The following is an 18,687-nucleotide window of genomic DNA, read 5'->3' on the forward strand; positions in this document are numbered from 1 at the left end:
TGATGGAAAACTTGAATCAGCATGACACCATGCATTTACCCCCTCAAATCCTCAGTTGCACCTTCTCAATATGAAAGTTACACAGTGGCCATTGGCTTCACAGAATACATGACAAATGTTTTAATGTTTTTATGTTTATGTCATTAAGCATTTGAGGTAGTTGTGCAGTGTTCATTCAGACATTCTCTCTCTCTCTCTCTCTCTCTCTCTCTCTCTCTCTCTCTCTCTCTCTCTCTCTCTGGCATTGTCTATCCTCCCTCGTGTCACCCTAAACCGTATTTGTCAGTCTCCCGTTCTCCATCTGCACCCAAAAAAGCCTGTCAATCATTTTGGCAAGCAGCTTTCAGCAGCTGTCCAAGGATCAAGGAGGGTGAAGAGCGACACAGCTGTGCACACCACTGCTTCCTGCTCACCACACACACACACACACACACGCACGGACAGGCAGGCCAAGAGAAACCTGAAAGCAAAATACAGGATATATGTGGATGGTGTGCAGTACATAGGCACACATGACACTGGACGGTAAGTTTCCAAAAGGAACACACAGGCTGAATGGTTCACATGTGAATATTCATCACACACACAGTGCATGCACGCAGAGAACTCGGAGCCTGATCCACTGCTTCAGTGTACCATTAAGGCTTATGATGAGCAGCCAGACGGAACTCTTCTTCCTGGAGTCAATTAGTAACCCAATGCTCTTGGGGGAGGATTACGTGCGGTTTCCATTTCGGGAGATGACAAACGCTGACCTCACTAAAACCCACTGATCCATCCACCTTCAACATCCCCCCTGCACCCGCACCCCCAGCCGACAGGCTCCAAGTCCCATCACTCTCATCTGACTCATTTCCCCAGCCAATCAGGGAGCTTTTCTGCTCAGAGACAGGGGCCATGTTGCTATGGAGGTTGTGTTGCCAAGGACCAACTTTGCTATTAATGTGGCACTGGGAGAAGGAGTGGAGGGGGTGAGATGGGGGGGGGGGGTTGCTAATTGCTCGGATGTTGACTGCGGGGTTTTCCTGTGAGTGTAGTGTAAAAGATGATTGGGGATAGAGTGTCAGGCTTTCTGAAAAGGACCACATCCGCAAGGCTTGGGGAAGCTTCAAACCAGTGCAGAAACAGCATCTGGCATCTAACGTTTTGAAGACATCTGGCTCGCAAAAACGAACGTCAGAGTCTGACTGTACGACTTTTCATCATTTTTATGGAGGCCCCTGTCTCCAGTCCGGAGGGACATGGGTCATCACCCATCATTCTCATGTTAGACTTTTCTCACTCGTAATTTATTTTGAATGTGGTTCTGTACTGTGTGTTTAAAGTTTTTGTCACAAATGTTGCAAAAGTGAAAGTTTGGAGGCACGCCACAACTCTCAAGGTTGCCAAGAGACGGGGCCCCTGTTGCAGTCTTCTAACACGTTGTCCGTTGGGTTCCAAAAAGACCTGGTTCCTGGCACCGAAGAACCCACTGCACTAATAGAGCGACCAGTTTTTGCCAGGATGCCTGCAGAGAGAGAGAGGATGAGAGTGGAAAAATAATGAAAGAAGTTAAAAAAAAAAAAAAAAAACCTGGCTGCGACGAAACATGAAGAGAAGCGATCAGCATTTCTGCACTTCTGGGGCCAACAGAGGAAACGAGATTATCCTATCAGCACGGCACAGAGTCCCCCAAAGCCCGGTTACGGATGCCAGTATCCTGGACAAATAAAGCTTGAAGTCAAAGCAGTGCAGGAGGGTGGGGGTGGTAGAAGAAGAAGCTGAGAGAAGAGAGGAGGAGAAGTGTGTGTGTGTTGGTAGGAGAGGAGGACAAGTGTGTGTGTGTGTGTGTTGGTAGGAGAGAGGAGGACAAGTGTGTGTGTATGTTGGTGGAAGAGGAGGACAAGTGTGTGTGTTGGTAGAGGAGAAGTGTGTGTGTTGGCAGAAGAGGAGGAGAAAGGACAAGTGTGTGTATATGTTGGTGGAAGAGGAGGAGAAGTGTGTGTGTGTGTATGTGTTGCTAGAAAAGGAGGAGAGAGGAGAAAAAGTGTGTGTAGGGGGGGTTGTGGAGTACATGCTGTGATAAAGAACATCTATTCTTGGACTTCTGGGTTGTCAGATGCAGAGTTTCCTCTTTCAAGGTCTTCTTTTACCCCCTTGTACTCCTCCTCTGCCCAGCCTGCCAGGTTGCGAAAAGCTTCCGCTGATCATGAATGGGTAATTTAAAACAGGGAGAGTGCTGTGTGTGTGTGTGTGTGTGTGTGTGTGGGGGGGGGGTACATGCTATGCTTAATTCAGAGGGCACCAAAGAGAATTTGTCATAGAAAAACAACTTCAAACCAACAATGAGTAGCGAATGTCAGGCTTATTCCACCTCACAATCCAAGAGTGCAGAGACAGAGATGAATTGTACAGGTGCCATAAATGTTGTGCTAAGCAGACCCCCTGCTAAAATTGTCCCAATAATGGCATAGATCGTCTTTGGGCTTTAATATAGAATGCATTGTGAGAAAATAAATGCATTTATGGAAGTGTTTTGTGTTGAGGTCTCGTTCAACCACATGATATCAAATCCCTGCTGTGGTTCAGAGATGATGTGATATCCCAGATGTGAACTCAAGATTTGAAATGAAAAGCACCAGAACCTCATGTTCAGAACAGCTTTTAAAGCTATTTATTTGGATCTCTTCCACATAAACCTTAATCTTTTGTTTTCTTTTTTATTTACTTTAAAGCCAGCACATTTGTATAACTTCACTGATATTAAAAGACAGTCAAGTGCTCAAAAGACTTTATATTTTATATATATATATATATATATATATATATATATATATATAGCACAAAGAAAAACAAACACCCATCCACACATACATAAGCTCACAAAACGGTCACAAAAAAATTATAATAAAACAATGATAATATAAGAAGACATCTCTATGTTTTTTTTTCTTTGTAGCATACTCAAGTACCATTCCTCCTCAAAGTTGGTGGAGTTTTTTTTTTTTTTTTCAGGTCAAGTCCTTTCATAGTTACTCATGCCCTCAGCACTAGTGGGTATGCAGCTGGCCTGAGAGCACATGGTACTGCACATTATTGGTTCAGAGTGAGAGAGAAAGGGAGGGAGGGGTGTCCCTCAAAACATGCCCCTCACTCCCCAAGACCCCTCTCTGGGCCGGCGTGACGCCAGGTGATGTCACTCCCGCACCTGGGCCACCGTGAGCTGGTGGCAGTCGAGGTCTCCGCGCAGCTCCAGGGGCCCCGGCAGCTTCATGCCCGTCTTCTGGTCCACGCACCAGCACTTGCCCCGCTGCCCATCTCGCGCCGGGTGACACTGCAGCCACAAACAAATCATCGGAGGCGTGCGGTGAGACAAACGAGCAACACAAGGCCTGTGCCATATAAAGCTCAGCTCATCAAAGACAAAGCTACTAAATAAGAATTTATTATTTTACATTCTATTTCAATGTCATTCAAGTACACAAGTATAGCACCAGAAATAGAGTGCGATTATAAATTGATACCCTAATGATCTGCAGTATGCAGTATACAATTATGTAAAAGTTACTTATATATATATACATATTTATCATTTGATTTCTTTCAGATCTTGCAGAACTGACATTCTCTTTGATGTGGCGAGACAGGGGTCTTGGAAAATCACTGGGCATGCTTGGTCACTATTGACCAGTGAGTATAGGAAGTTCAGCTAGAAAGCCGCATTGACTTCCATTTGCATGACTCAGCACATTGTGTTTGCCCGACCACTGTGAACCTAAGGGACGTTACCACTAATGAAAAGAAAACTCAGGAAAGTTTCAGGAATCCGTCCTCCAAGGCAGCATACCTAGCTAATTTGACCTCTGGCAAGCACATGCTAGTATTTGTACAAAGCTAATATGGACATTTTTGTGGCTTTTCAAACACAGACAAGAATTTGCTCAGTGAAAAAAAAAGAAGAAAATCAGCAGGATGTATGATAGCCACCACTCTCTTAAATGATAATAGGAGAACAATTCAAGGGTTGAACTTGCAACCGTGGTGGAAAACAGCTAAAAAGTAGATCCCAAAAATGCTTGTGTAGACTGCGCCAGGTCAGAGGTTAAACTTGCACTCCGAACAACAGACCTTGTTCCCAGATTTCGACTTAGCACAATTCTCAGCACAGAAAATGCTTGCACTTCGCTTTTCTTTTACACACAGACACTCTCCGGTACACAAATGTGATGGTGCTGCCTGCTATGGGTTGAGGTTATGTATGCTATGTTCCAAATCAATATGATAGATCAAGATAAAGTTTGAACGTAGAACATTTGTACATGAACATAGCCATTGGTCGATTTTTTTCTTTCATACTTTCTGTGGTTCAAAATGGCAAGATGACATCGGCTGTGTTTGCTGTAGGGCTCACCAAGGCCTACTACGAAGAATCCTCGTTAAAAAGTAACCCAATGTTATGCTGAGACAAATGTCAACTCAGATTCCAAACACGCAGACGTAAGGACCAACAAACAAAGGATCATTGCACTCTGTTGTGCAATAGCGGTCGTCTCTCTCCTCGTCAGCAAGAGTGAGGTCTGAATTTGCCTTCCCTCCTGAACACTACTGACACATGACCGTCACTTTGTCACGTCAGCCTCTCTCTGGCTCATTAGCTGATATAGATATATTTAGAACTCTATTTTTTAAATCTATAAGCACCAAGAGGACTGCCATCCAATTTCGTCAATATTCTGTGCAATGACATTAAAGAATTCTATTCTATTCTATAGCAACATACATCATGTATAAGTTTGTGACCAAATGTATGTTCCAACATTATCATTATTACTTTTTTTATTTTATTTTTTATCATTTTTACCTTTTACTCCACTTTTGTTTTTAGTTTGCCAGTGTCAGCTGAAATGTTGAAAGTATCTCTGTAAAGTTTGCTAGTGTCAGCTAAAATGTTGAAAGTATCTCTGTAAAGCAAGGCAGTAGGGCTGTGAGCTACTCAGCTCACCAGTTTCAAACAATACTTAATGCCTCTTTAAGACTGCATAATGTGTGGGTGTTGTGTCAATTTGATATGATTTGAGACTAGATATGCATATTGTCCAGAACATGTTTTCTTTGTCATAAATCCAAATACCCTGAAATAAACCCTGAAGTAACCCTCATATAAAATTTAATTGACTTAGGTTGGGCTGATCCGTTAATCTTCAGAACAGCAGACTCGCGAGTCCTCTAAACAACCAAAACAACATGAGTTACGACCACCGCCAAGTCAAGGGACATTCCTGCTCTACCACATGAAAACGATCAGGCCTCTGAAGACAAGTCACATTCGAGCATGTCCTGTCTGCGTTCCCCCCTACTTGTTTGGCGTGGAAGTCTCCGTTTTTGTCACAGTTGGGGATGGGGATGGTGTAGAGGTCCTCGTGCGTGCGGGTGTTGGACACGAGCCGGTCCAGGGCTCTCTGGAGCTCGGCGCGGCATGGGGCCTGCAGGGGGTGGACAGGAAAGTCACTCACAGGAGGGTCCATTACAGCGGGAGAGGGCAGAAGCACGCACAGGGACAGAGACAAACACACACACACACACTTTTACTCTATCTCTTTCTCTCTCACACACACACACACACACACACACACTTTTACTCTATCTCTTTCTCTCTCACACACACACACACACACTTTTACTCTATCTCTTTCTCTCTCACACACACGCACACACACTTTTACTCTATCTCTTTCTCTCACACACACACACACACACACACACACTTTTACTCTATCTCTTTCTCTCTCTCTCACACACACACACACACACTTTTACTCTATCTCTTTCTCTCTCACACACACACACACACTTTTACTCTATCTCTTTCTCTCTCTCTCACACACACACACACACTTTTACTCTATCTCTTTCTCTCTCTCACACACACACACACTTTTACTCTATCTCTTTCTCTCTCTCACACACACACACACACTTTTACTCTATCTCTTTCTCTCTCTCACACACACACACACACTTTTACTCTATCTCTTTCTCTCTCTCACACACACACACACACACTTTTACTCTATCTCTTTCTCTCTCTCACACACACACACACTTTTACTCTATCTCTTTCTCTCTCACACACACACACACACACACTTTTACTCTATCTCTTTCTCTCTCTCACACACACACACACACACTTTTACTCTATCTCTTTCTCTCTCTCACACACACACACACACACTTTTACTCTATCTCTTTCTCTCTCACACACACACACACACACACTTTTACTCTATCTCTTTCTCTCTCACACACACACACACACACACTTTTACTCTATCTCTTTCTCTCTCACACACACACACACACACACACACTTTTACTCTATCTCTTTCTCTCTCACACACACACACACACTTTAACTCTCTTTCTCTCTCTCTCTCATGCGCACACACACACACACACACATACACTAACATACAGTACACACATTCTCGGACACTGACAAACACACTGCATACTCACACCCATACATTCATTCACACACTCTCACCTATCTCTCACAGCCAAACAAACACACACACACACAAACACAAACCTTCACTCTCTCTCTACACACACGCACACACACAGAGGTGGGAAACTCCAGTGAATAAAGCCATGTTGTAAACACACGCAGCCCATGCCAAGCAGTGGGAGTTTGATGGGGTAACCGTTCAGACATTAAACCATTAGGAGATAATGGAGAGAGAACTATTTGGTTGAACACAAACAGCTGATCTCCCACTGTGTGTGCTAAGCGACATGTTCCACCAGCACCATTCATTTTATGAACCAGTCAATCAACACAATGTTCTCAGTCGACTTCTAATACACCCCGAACGAACCCCGGCTTTAACTATGCAACTTAACCACACCTCAGCCTGTAATGTAATATACAACGAAGACACGTAGCAAACGACTTCCCCATAGCCCTCTTCTCCATGTTGGCCGACATGTTTTGCTATGTAAACCCTGTTTAACAACGCATGGCTACAAGGGCTTGTATTTATTTGCCCAGTAAAATGGCAGGAGCTCAGGGGCCCGTTAACCCATAAAAGTGGGGCCGCGTCTCAAGCCTGTTGTTTGCACAGTGTTTTCCAGCGGCAATTAAGTGATTAATGGGGCCAAAATGTTTGGAGAAGGTCAAGAGGGGTGAAAGGAGTGATGAGGAGAGGAGGAAAGGAGAGGAAGGGAGAAGGAGAGGAGAGGGGCGAGACGGAGGGAGAGAGGGATGGAGAGAGGGTTTATAACTCACCAGGGCAGCCTTGGGGTCCTCACGGGCGCTGTGGCTCCTCTGATTGGTGGACTTGCCTGGGTGGCGGGCCAGAGTCTTCTGGATGCAGCGCTTGTCCTGGGGGCTGCAGCGGATGTTGCTGTTGTTGGGATGGTCAGGGATGACGCTCTCTTCCCCCGACCTCTCCATGGCTGAAGACACACGGGGAGGGATGTGGGTTTGGAGAGGACATGGAGGAACAAGGTCAGTACCCAAGAAGGGGCATCTGAGCTAGGGGGAGTGACCACATGGGGTCCAATCCAAAAGACGTGCAACACCAATCGAGCACTACTGACATACAATGGTGTCAAATGTGTCTCTAGTGTTTTTCGTGGATATTGCTATAAAAAAATTTAATTTTTCACATGTTAATTTGTTTAACTCTGAGAAATTTAGCTTCCTCTGGCTTCCATTAGGAGTCAGCACTGCAAGTGAGGGCATTTCAGCCCTGAGACATGAAGAGATGAGCAGCCCTCGGGCAGAGAGCTTCGGTTGAAAAGGGAAAAAAATATATTTCACAGGTGCCCTCATTTTAGGGGGAGAAAAACGAGCGGCCTATAAAAAGAGCCCGGCTGTAAGTGGCACCAGGGGAATCGTCTGCAATTTCCCCAATCTGGAGCCAAAACCACCATCACAACCACGGTCGCTCTCGGCTAAGACCGCATTTGGCGCGACCGCTTTTTTTTTTATTATGGTGATCCCCATCCAAATTGTTGTGGTGCAGGACATTCGGTCAGAGGCATGGCCGTTCCTGACCAATTGCTTCAGCTGCTGACGACTTACAACAGCTCTTTCACTTCCTCCAGGGCTTGTTAAAGAGCAGTCTGCCAGTCTCAATCCCACCCACACCACCAGCACTACCCACCGCCACCACTACCCACCACCCACCACCTCCACCTTCCATGAGCTCTTTTCACCTTGTACACACACACTTGCACATACACACACACACACAGACCTACACCCACGCATGCACACTCACACACACACGAACGCACACACACACACACACACACACACACACACACACACACACACACACACACAGAGACCACCACCACCTCCACCACTACCAGCCCTCGGGCAGCTGCATCCTGAGGAAACATTCTTCGCTCTCTAAAGGAAATGGTCTCAGTGGAGGTCGTGGTGGAGGCACTACGGCAGCAAGCAAGGTGGTGGGCAAACCAGCGCATGGGGGGTGGTGGCTAAAGGGGAAGACCACTGCTGTGTGTGTCCAGTCCTCAAAGCAGACCTCCTGGAGGCATCTTGGGAGGGAGGGAGGGGAGCAAAGGGGTAGGGGGGAAAAAAACACTGTTTTTCTCCTGCTGCTCCCCTGTACTACTGGGTTTGACTCATTTGGGTTACATTAAAAGTGGGCAGCAGAGTGGCGCCAGACGGAAAACACCACACAGAACCCCCCCACCCCCGACACACACACACACACACACACACTTCCCACCCCCTACCGCTTCTGCTGCATGACTTTCTCTTTCCAAATTGGCATAAATGCTTTGCCCATGCCCTGGCCTCAGAGCTGAGAGCAAGAGGTGCCCGTTGATGCTGGCATATGCCACAGGCACATTTGGGAAATGTTGCGTGTTCAGCTGATAAGTAGCCCAGAAGCTGAAACTGCCCACACAACAGCCACCTCTCACGAGCCTGACTGCACCAGTTCAGCCAAAGACCAGCTTGCACCAAAGACAAAAGGTAAAGCTTCAAAACTCCAGTCAAAAGGTACTTAGCTTGATGTCCATGTACATTCCATGAGTCATCACAAGTGGAGATATCTCAGGACATCCCCACTCGGGCATTTTACAGTTAGAAATCACTCTGCATTTTGCATTGAATTGCATTTTCTTCAAAACTGTGCTACCAGTCAAAAGGTACTTGTAGCCATGTGCACCATTGACCTGTTTTGTCATAGCAAGTGGCACCACTGTGAATGTGTTATTTCACACAAGTCAGAAACAATAAATATATAACTGGGTGGTTGGATATGACTTCATTTTGATGTTGGAAGTTGTCACTGTTGGGAGACAGTAACACTTGTTGAGGAAACAAGTTGTACAGTGACAACGAATGTCACATTCCGGTCAGAGACGTTACAGGATTCGGTCAGTAAACGTTGTGAACTTGAATTTGATTGCGCACGTCTAACTCATAACCCCCGTTTAGAAGAATGACTTGTTGCTTTGGGTTTTGCAACTGGAGAACTCTTTATATTTTAAAATCTTCCAAAGTACATGTTATTAACTTGAACATTTCATTTGCCTTGATGGATAACCTTAGCTGTGGGTTTGGACAACAATGGCAGAGGAAGTGCATTTTACGTAAGTTTTCTTTATTTGCTTCTTTTGAAACATTATGGCCTACAATTACTCCATGCATCACTCAATCTGTTCAATCAAGTGGTACAATACGTCATGGCCTTGGCCGTGTGTTGTTCCACTGTGCTCTTTAAGCAGCACGTTTAATTGTAGCATTCAGCAGTGGACATTTTTAATTATGGCGACCTTAAGTCCTTATTTTGGAAGCTGGAGCTGTCATTTTGTAGCACTGCTTTTTGACGGAGAGTGCCGTTTTTTTTTCCGCCCCAGGCCAGGGAGTTTCCCCTTCCTGAAAAGGTTCACAGACGTGCCTTTCGTTCATAAACTCTTCTTGTTTGCACTTTTAGGGGATTTCTGCAGGCCCGCCTTTCTCTCTCTCTCTCTCTCTCTCTCTCTCTCTCTCTCTCTAAACACCACTTGCTTTCGAGTATCAGCTGTCATTTATTTTTCCTGAAAGAAGCAGGAATTCTCTTAGACAGACTCCCGGCTGACTCCTGTTTTGTTTTTTTACGGTTTCACAATTTCATGGCTTTTCCTCAGCACTCTGTCGTTGATCTTTTGCGGAGGTGATTTCAAAGTGGGTCGAGGGGGTGGAGGGTGGTGGTGGTGGTGGGGGGGGCTTGCCGTGTCCTTTTTCGGGCAGCCTTGTGGTCCTGTCCCATGGGAGGAAGTGCTGCCACTGCTCCGGTTTTTACGGGGAGGTTTTTTGGGAGGCCACCGGGTCTCACTGAACAGACCCCTTCGGTTGCGAAGCCACAGTCTCTGGGCAAAGGCTCGGCAAATAAAGTGTGCCACATCTTAAGGACGAGCGTCAGCCAGCCAGAGCAAAAGGGACATGGGCCTTTAATTGGGGAAAACACCGCTTTCAGTTCATCCAACTTGGATGTTTTGGGGTTGAGGATGTTTAGGCTACACAGTCTGAATGGGTCCATGTCCAAAAATCAATTCAAAAGAATTCGCTGGAGAAACATGACTCTATCTGGAGACCCAAAGAGACACGTTTCTGTAAAACATTCTATGACATCACACGTGTGCACAGTCGTGTCCTCAGACGTGTGCACGGTTAGAGTTCGGGAGCAGGGAGCAGCGCTCTTCACCGCATGTCCGACTGAGCCAAGCGCCCGATGGCATAAATGACAAGGCGCTGTTGTGCACTAAACTGCGACTGGCCACAAAACAGACGGACTGTTGTATAACTTTATGTCTCGCACAAGGCCACAAAGTGCATAATTATAAATGCTAGACTTCTTTAACCGATAGGCCTGGGTGTCGCTGAGACATTTTTCGTTTGGCCTTGAATATTTGTCCTGTTGCGACAAAAAGAAGTGACTGCCTTTACAAAGAGTTGAGAACATTCGGAGCCAAGCCAAATGTTTACGGGATAAGTTTCATGCCGCCTTCATGATATGTCGAATATTTGGAAAGCCTGACCTACGACTGAGGAAAAATGACTTCAATGCAAAGTCAGCTCGGATTATATGGAGACTCGTGAGGAACTCTTGTGCCTCGAGGTACCCCACTTGACGTCACAATCATGCACTCCAACCACGGCTGCCTCCCTTGCAACAACACAACAGGAGGCGAACCTCACACTCATTACAAATGGGTGTCGCTGAGACACCGCTCTCCAGGGACCTGTGGTGGTGTTGGGGAGCAACCAGGGTCTGATATTTCCAGTCCTCAATCCGTGTTTGCAGATCACACATGACATCATGTTGACACATGAACCCTAACCCTAATTCTAACCCTAACCCTAACTTGTCATGACAAAAACCAAATGGCACTTAATGAGAAAAGCGTTATGTCATAAACATTTATGACTTGTTTATAATGTTTATGACACGTTCATGACAGTGTCATGTCACTCTTATGTAGATACCTTCAGTAATGTGTAACCCTATATTTTGGTGGTGTCTTGTATTGATCACTGTTTATATGGATCACATATCAATTTTATCACACTGTGAGCATGATTGACAGCGTCAGCGTCTTGAAGCAAAAGAAAACACAGCTTTGTTACAATATGCAAATCAAAGCCAAACAATCAGGTATCTGACTCTGGGGGTCGTGTCTAGAAAAGTTAGCAACAACGTTGCTCAACCACCATGGTACGACGCAACTTGCGACCAAACAACGACACTGTTACACCTGTTTCCAGAATGCATCGTACCTGTGTCGCAATTCACTACCTCCGACGTTCGAACACCGTAGTTCCAACAACGTTGTTGATGATGCAGCGATACATATCATTGGTGGAAACAGTGGCAACGTATAATACCCCACCCCCTAGAAATGTTCTGTCACGGCCTATGTCGACACTTTTCTAATCTAAAACGAGTGATTAATGCTGGCATTGTCATTGCCATCAGCCAAAACCTAAACCTATTGCAAGCATATAAAACAGTTAATTTAAGCAGACCAATATGAGTCATTATTTGTGTTAAATATCTATGTTGGAAAAAATATATAGCCTGGACAAATGTCTGGGTATCCCATAGCATATCAACTGTCTCGTGGCTTAACGGCAGCGCGTCAGTGCGCTGAGCGCTCGGCCGGAGTTCGCGTCCTATGTCTTCTTTTCATCTCTGACTAAGTAGGCCTACGAGACACAACAATAGGTTTTGACCATACATATTTATGTATATAGTTACTCTACATCGAGAGACCATAGGTAGGCCTACAATACATCAGTCAAAAACAATTGAATGTCACACTAGTTCACCTGCAGGTAGCGAGAAGCAAGAGGACAATCTCACATCATAAGAAAATCAAACCTACAACGTTGGGATAATAAGTCATCTGCTTTAGCCACTACACCATTTATCACTGCTGATGTAAGGGACTGTGAAGATTATAATACTAAAAGCAAGGCAATACTTGAATTAACATAAATAGCAAGAATGAGCCAAGTAGGGGAGTCAGTGTCTTAATCAAAATTAAGCTACAGGATAGATCAATCATTGAGTCACGAGATAAACATCCACTTCGCAATTTTTGGTTAGGCGGTTGTGATTTTTGGTTAGGCGCTCCGGACACCAACAGGAACTACCAAGGAACGACACAAGTGCGACTGCCTAGGGGCAGTAGTTCAAACGACCAAACTTTGCGTCCTTGTTTGCGATTGAGAGTTCGAACTACCCTTTCTAGAAACACCAAATCCAAGAACGATGGAGCGTACTACCAAGGTTGCGACGCAAGTTAGCAAACGATGCTTTCTAGAAACGACCCCCTGAATTGCTCGAATCACCAAAAATATACCAACAATGCAACAACAAGCTGATTAATACGTTGATTAGAATCTTCTGTGATCTTGTTACTGGTTACTGAAGCGGGTTTGCCGAATGTGTGTACACTAAGTAATGTTCGGAAACAGGAAACCTATTAATGGGAGGCTAAATTAGCTAAAAGGCTAAAAGGAGACACTCCTCGGTATATAAGGCATATTCACCATCTTTCCTTTTAGTATGAAAGATGGCTCATTATTGTATAGGCCAATCCAGTCTTTTTTCTGTTTTAGGGTCAATTTAACATTCCAAGCTAGTTTCTTTACAAAACATCAGACAACATTCATGTAATGCTGTCCTTACAGCTGTGAAATCATCAAACTCTTCATAGCAATGACATAATTAAAAGATCTTATGACAGTTTATAGTGCTATAATTATACATTTAAATAGGATTATTGCCCTAATGAACATACTGTACCTTATATCATTATAAATAAATAAAATTAATACATTTTAACAAAGCAGCCTTCATTACAAAGAATATGAAATGAGTAGCAAAGTCCTCATCCGTTTACACACTACAACATTTCACTGAAGCCTGGTAGTCCAAAATAGCCGGCAGGAATATGCAATGTGTGCAAATATGAATAATCCATGACATATCAAGTATAGTTTCAAGGCAGGGGCATTGGGTTTGTGTGGTCCATTTAAAGGTAGAGTCAGCGATTCTGGTGAAAGGTTGATATGTGAGCTCAATGGCCAATCAAATTGCACCATTCCCTTCTGTGCTCCTGAAGCAATGTGTTGATTGGGTGGAATTGTTTATGCCATGTGTTGATTGGTTGGATGTGTTTACGATTTGGCCCCAGACACTGTGTTTATTTCCCATTTGCTGAGCCAGGACTGTCCATGACCACAGTACAGACAAAAGACAGAAAAGACCACCAGGACTGAGTGGAGTTTCGAATTTGACCAAAGTGTATAGAATAATATGTAAAAGGTATAGAATCTGATACCATCAAGCATATAGAATACTTAAAAAATCACCCTACAAGTCTAATTAGATGGTGAGAGAGAAAAGGGGAGATGGGAAACTCATCAAGGTCTACCTTGAGGAAAACAGGGAAGTCAGAAAAAAAGCGGACATGTTTTGTGACCTCACTGTTGTCCTAAAGCCCTCTCAGACCTTATTTTCAGGGCCCCTTTTTTTCTGTGATTTATTTTGTTCTGTTTTGTTGGTTTTTTTTGTTGGTTTTTTTTGTTTTTTTTTTGCAAAGGGGTCCAGGCTCATTTATGGCGCCCGCCGTTCAAAGCTTGTCCAGCCCGCGCCACATGGGTCCCATGCTGTCTTGGGGAGTGGTAATAACTTAATCGTATTTACCACCGCCACAACTCCAGCTGTAAAAATGGGAGGCCTGCCCAAGACAAGCAAACAACAGAACAGCTCCGGAAAAGGGCCAGCAACAAGACGCTTTATCCAGTGATTGCTCCCTCCTCTCTCGTCGAAGAGGGGAAATTGTTTTTTTTTTTTTTAGAAGGAGATGGATTGGGCCCAGATGAATCACCTTTTTCCCTTGCAATGAACTATGAGTCCCATTACTTCTCCCATTACTCTCTCTCTCTCTCTCTCTCTCTCTCTCTCTCTCTCTCTCTCTCTCTCTCTCTCTCCTTCTCTTGTCTTCTCCTACACACTCCTTTCACTAGAAGGTCACTTGTCCTCACCTTGGGTTCAACCCTGTTGGGACTACTCATCCCAACCTTCAGTGTTTGGCGGAATGCCTTCGTGTTTTGTTTTTGTTTATTAATCCCCTCACACAGCTCCCCGTAGAGTGGGTCCTGTCTGAAGGGAAATACAACTTTTGATGCAGTGCTGGTAGCCAGTGTTGTAGTACTCGAGTCCAGGACTCGGACTCGAGTCCAAGTCATGAGCTAAATTTAGAGACTCGTGACTTGACTTGGACTTGAGCACTGAATGACTCGAACTTGGACTCTGACTCGTACATTCAAACCATGCAGAATTGTAATATGTCATTAGAATATTATTTGGTTTAGGATTTTAATATCTAAATTACTAAATTAATATCTAAAAACTGCATAATGTCTTACATTACACATCACGCCATGTTCCTACAATAACAGACGTTAACTTTAATGACGCCAAATGCCTGGAGACATGAATGCCCCGAAGGTTGTCAGTTTTTCATTTGATAGTGACTCGACTCGGACTTGACTTGGATGAGTAGTGGACTCGACTCGGACTTGACTTGGAATTTTTTTTTTAATGACTTGGACTTGGACTCGGACTTGAACACTGGAGACTCGAACCTGGACTCGGACTCGAGGCATAGTGACTACAACCCTGCTGGTAGCCAATCAAAACGCACCTATGAAATGAAGTGCAATAGCTCGCAGCTTTTGTCTGCCTTTGATGTGCTTTCGTCTTATCAGAGTTTTCAGCAAGCCCCATTGTCAGCTCCAAGAACTGTGGATAAGTTTGCTGTTATTTACATAAATTACCATCCAATCCTAGCAACCGACCTCCCCCTTACACAAACACACACACACGCACGCATAAATACATTTCCAATTTGTTAGATGAAATCAACAAAATGACCTCGAACTGGATCATGGAAAGACTAGGAAGCGGGGCTGAGGGGGATTGTGGTCAGCAGTTTCGGCACGACAAGCAAACACACTTCTGGAGACATCTGAAGTTCGCATGAAACAAACGGCGTGCACGCACACATGCACGCGCACGCACGCACACACGCACACATGCATGCACGCATGCACACTCACTCACTCACACACAAACACGCGCACACACACACTCACTCACACACACGCACGTAAGCACGCAGGCACGCACGCACGCACACACACTCACTCACGCACACACACTCACTCACACACACACTCATGCACCTTCAGCCAGAGGCCAGGAAAGATTGCCCTTTATCTGTGTACAGTATCTCCCATTACCTAGACGTCTGTTTCTCCTTCATACCACGGGCTACTGCATGGCTACAGACAGTCTACACTCGACAAAATCTGTCTACTTGTTTGTTCTTTTGTATTATCTTTCCTACTTTCTGTTTATTGTCCCCCCCCCCCTTCATTCTACCATCTCTATTTATAACCGTGCTGTGCCCTGTTGCTAGGACTGAGACGGGACTTGAACCTGAAAGTGACTGAAAGAGAGTGGCCTCCTCAGTTTAATAATGAATAAAGCCAGCGAGTGCACAAAAGAAACCTCATTTGTGTCTTTCTCTGTTTTCAGCTTCCTCTCTCACTCACTCTTTCTATCTTCCTCTCTCACTCACTCTTTCTATCTTTCTCTCTCACTCACTCTTTCTATCTTTCTCACTCACTCTTTCTATCTTCCTCTCTCACTCACTCTTTCTATCTTTCTCTCTCACTCACTCTTTCTATCTTCCTCTCTCACTCACTCTTTCTATCTTTCTCTCTCACTCACTCTTTCTATCTTCCTCTCTCACTCACTCTTTCTATCTTCCTCTCTCACTCACTCTTTCTATCTTTCTCTCTCACTCACTCTTTCTATCTTTCTCTCTCACTCACTCTTTCTACACTTGCTCTGGTCCTAGCTCTCATAAACTCACACTTGAATGTTGATTGCAGACATCAAATCAGGATCAGACACAAAATCTTCTGTTGTGTTTTGTTTTGTTCTGAGGCGATCTGAGGATGGGGGTGGAGGGGGGGTGGGGGTGTTGTATTGTGTTGCATTGTATATGTTCAGTCCAATCAGCCCACTACACAAATCTCCCCACTGTGTTCTGCTAGTGTTACAGTAACGTTGCCAGGACGCTGTCAGCAGAGCCCTGCTCGGCCAGGCCGTTTCGGAGCTTTCGTCGATTGGATGCAGACGTGGGTCTGGGTGAAGAGAGGTAAGATGGATTGGCAATCGGATGGGCCGGGTGGGGTGGTGGGGGTGGTACCCCAAGTTGGATCAGTTAGAGTCTCTGATACTGAGAAAACCCTCGGCATTTCGAGGAATTGTTGGGAAAGACACATCCAGAGCTGCCAAAAGGCACCACCCTAACTGAACCCAACCCTCCCCTAAGCCCCACTACCACCACCACCAGCACTCCACCCAGCCCCTCCAATACCCCCAACTTTCCACCTCCACCCACGTCAGTCTTTTTATCTTTCTTCCATCTCCCTCTCACTCTCTTTTTCCCTCCCTCCCTCCCTCTCTCGCTCTCGCTCTAAACAACTTTTTCCCCCCATTTCTCTGATTCCAGTTAGTCACGCCATGCGCCGGGGCTAACCTAGCTCGGCCTCGCGGCGGGCTCGCCGCACGCACCATGCTGCACGCAGCACCAGCGGCACGCCGCGACCGGTGGCGGCACTTCTGGCCTCTCATGCCGGAGCTCTGGCAGCAGGCGCAACGATGAGCTCACTGGACGAAAGCTGGCAGGCTCCCTCCGAAATAAAAAAAAGGGGGGTAGGGGGGGAGTGTATCTTGGGCTCGAGGAAACAGCTGCACCCGTTGGGAAGCGCCATCCATCTGAGTCGCGGAGCGAAAATGTCAGTCGAGGGAATCGGGACAGGGTGACGCTGACGGAGCAGCGCGGCGTCCATACGGACGGCGTTTGGGGAGTGGGATAATCAGAGTGATTTATTTGGTTAACATTTACATTAACGTTTCGGTTGTTTTGCCGGACACTCTCCCTACAGTGTTACTGACAAGTAAGATAAATGTTCGCAATCACGACTAGCTGACCAGGAGGAAAAAAAAAACATTTGCCATGAAAAAAAATTTGCTTTTTTTGTCCACCCCAAGAAAACACATTATGAATATATGAATATACTATTATGTTGCTGTTTTTTTTTTTTGCTATTGTTTTTGATAAACAAACGTCAATGTTTTCTACTTTACTTACAGAGTGAATTGAAGACAAAGAGAGAGAGAGAGAGAGAGAGAGAGAGAGAGAGAGCACATGGACCTTGAGCTCTCCATCATAGGCTTTCGGTGTTTAATGCGTAGTGCGGGCCGAGCCAACCTGTGTCAAAGCCTCCCTCTCCAGAGGGCAGTGCACACAGGGATGGACACCAGAGTGAAACCATATGTTCCTCAGACAGCTGCAATGGAGAGACAAATAAAACACAGGAGCGAGGGAGAGAGAGAGAGAGAAAGAGAGAGAGAGATGCAGAGTAAGTTAGAGAGAGAAACAAAGAGAGAAAGGGAATGACTGAGAGTGTGTGTGTGAGCGAGAGAAAGAGAGAGGGGGAGAGAGAGACATGATAAAGATGTATAAAAATGAATAAAAACACCAGAGAGAGATAATAATGCTCGATGAAAACCATAGCAAACGTCTGTACAGGAGAGAAATCGGAGAAGAAAGAGGCGAAACTGGGTCCACATACATGCTGTGAATTGGCCCTTGACAGGAACGAGGGAAAGAGCGAGAGAGGGAGGGAAGAAAAGAGAGAGAAAGTGACATGTTCATTAGGGAGCACCGGACAGACACAAAAGTGTTGGGGAGAGGTTGACAACTCTTTCTCTCTTCCCCTCTCTATCTTTCCCTCTCTCTTTTCCCCCCTCTTTCTCTCTCCCAACCTCTCCCCCTCTCTCTCTCCCTCCCTCTCTCTCTCTCTCTCTCCCTATCTCTCTCTCTCTCTCTCTCTCTCTCTCTCTAAGTGCAGGCTATATAGACTGGACACAATGAAACCGCAGGCAGCAGCTTCCTTCAAAAGAGCCGGTGCGATTAAACCCTTTGAGAGAGAACGCGAAAGAGAGAGAGAGAGTGTCGGCAGTGCGGTGCGAGACTATTATGAAACGATTATGGGATGGGAATCTCAACGCCGACGAGCAGCAAGAT

At 45.3% G+C, this 18,687-nt stretch overlaps 1 protein-coding gene across 1 annotated transcript in view; it reads right to left on the reverse strand.

Moving 5' to 3' along the window:
* Positions 1–2,630: 2,630 nt before the first annotated feature.
* The window catches only part of LOC143131455 (insulin-like growth factor-binding protein 4), a 20,894-nt gene continuing 4,837 nt past the window's right edge, over positions 2,631–18,687 (reverse strand). Inside the window, exons 2-4 of the mRNA XM_076291113.1 lie at positions 7,271–7,440; positions 5,337–5,462; positions 2,631–3,313 (exon numbers count right to left, since the gene is read on the reverse strand). Coding sequence (XP_076147228.1) covers positions 3,176–3,313; positions 5,337–5,462; positions 7,271–7,440 — 434 coding nt within the window. The 3' untranslated portion in view covers positions 2,631–3,175. The remainder of the gene's footprint in view (positions 3,314–5,336; positions 5,463–7,270; positions 7,441–18,687) is intronic.

The sequence above is a fragment of the Alosa pseudoharengus genome, unplaced genomic scaffold, assembly GCF_046254945.1.
Source record: "Alosa pseudoharengus isolate Yale_2024_CS ecotype anadromous, Long Island Sound unplaced genomic scaffold, YU_APseudo_1.1 YU_APseudo_1.1_scf_1, whole genome shotgun sequence".
Taxonomy (NCBI): Eukaryota; Metazoa; Chordata; class Actinopteri; order Clupeiformes; family Clupeidae; genus Alosa; species Alosa pseudoharengus.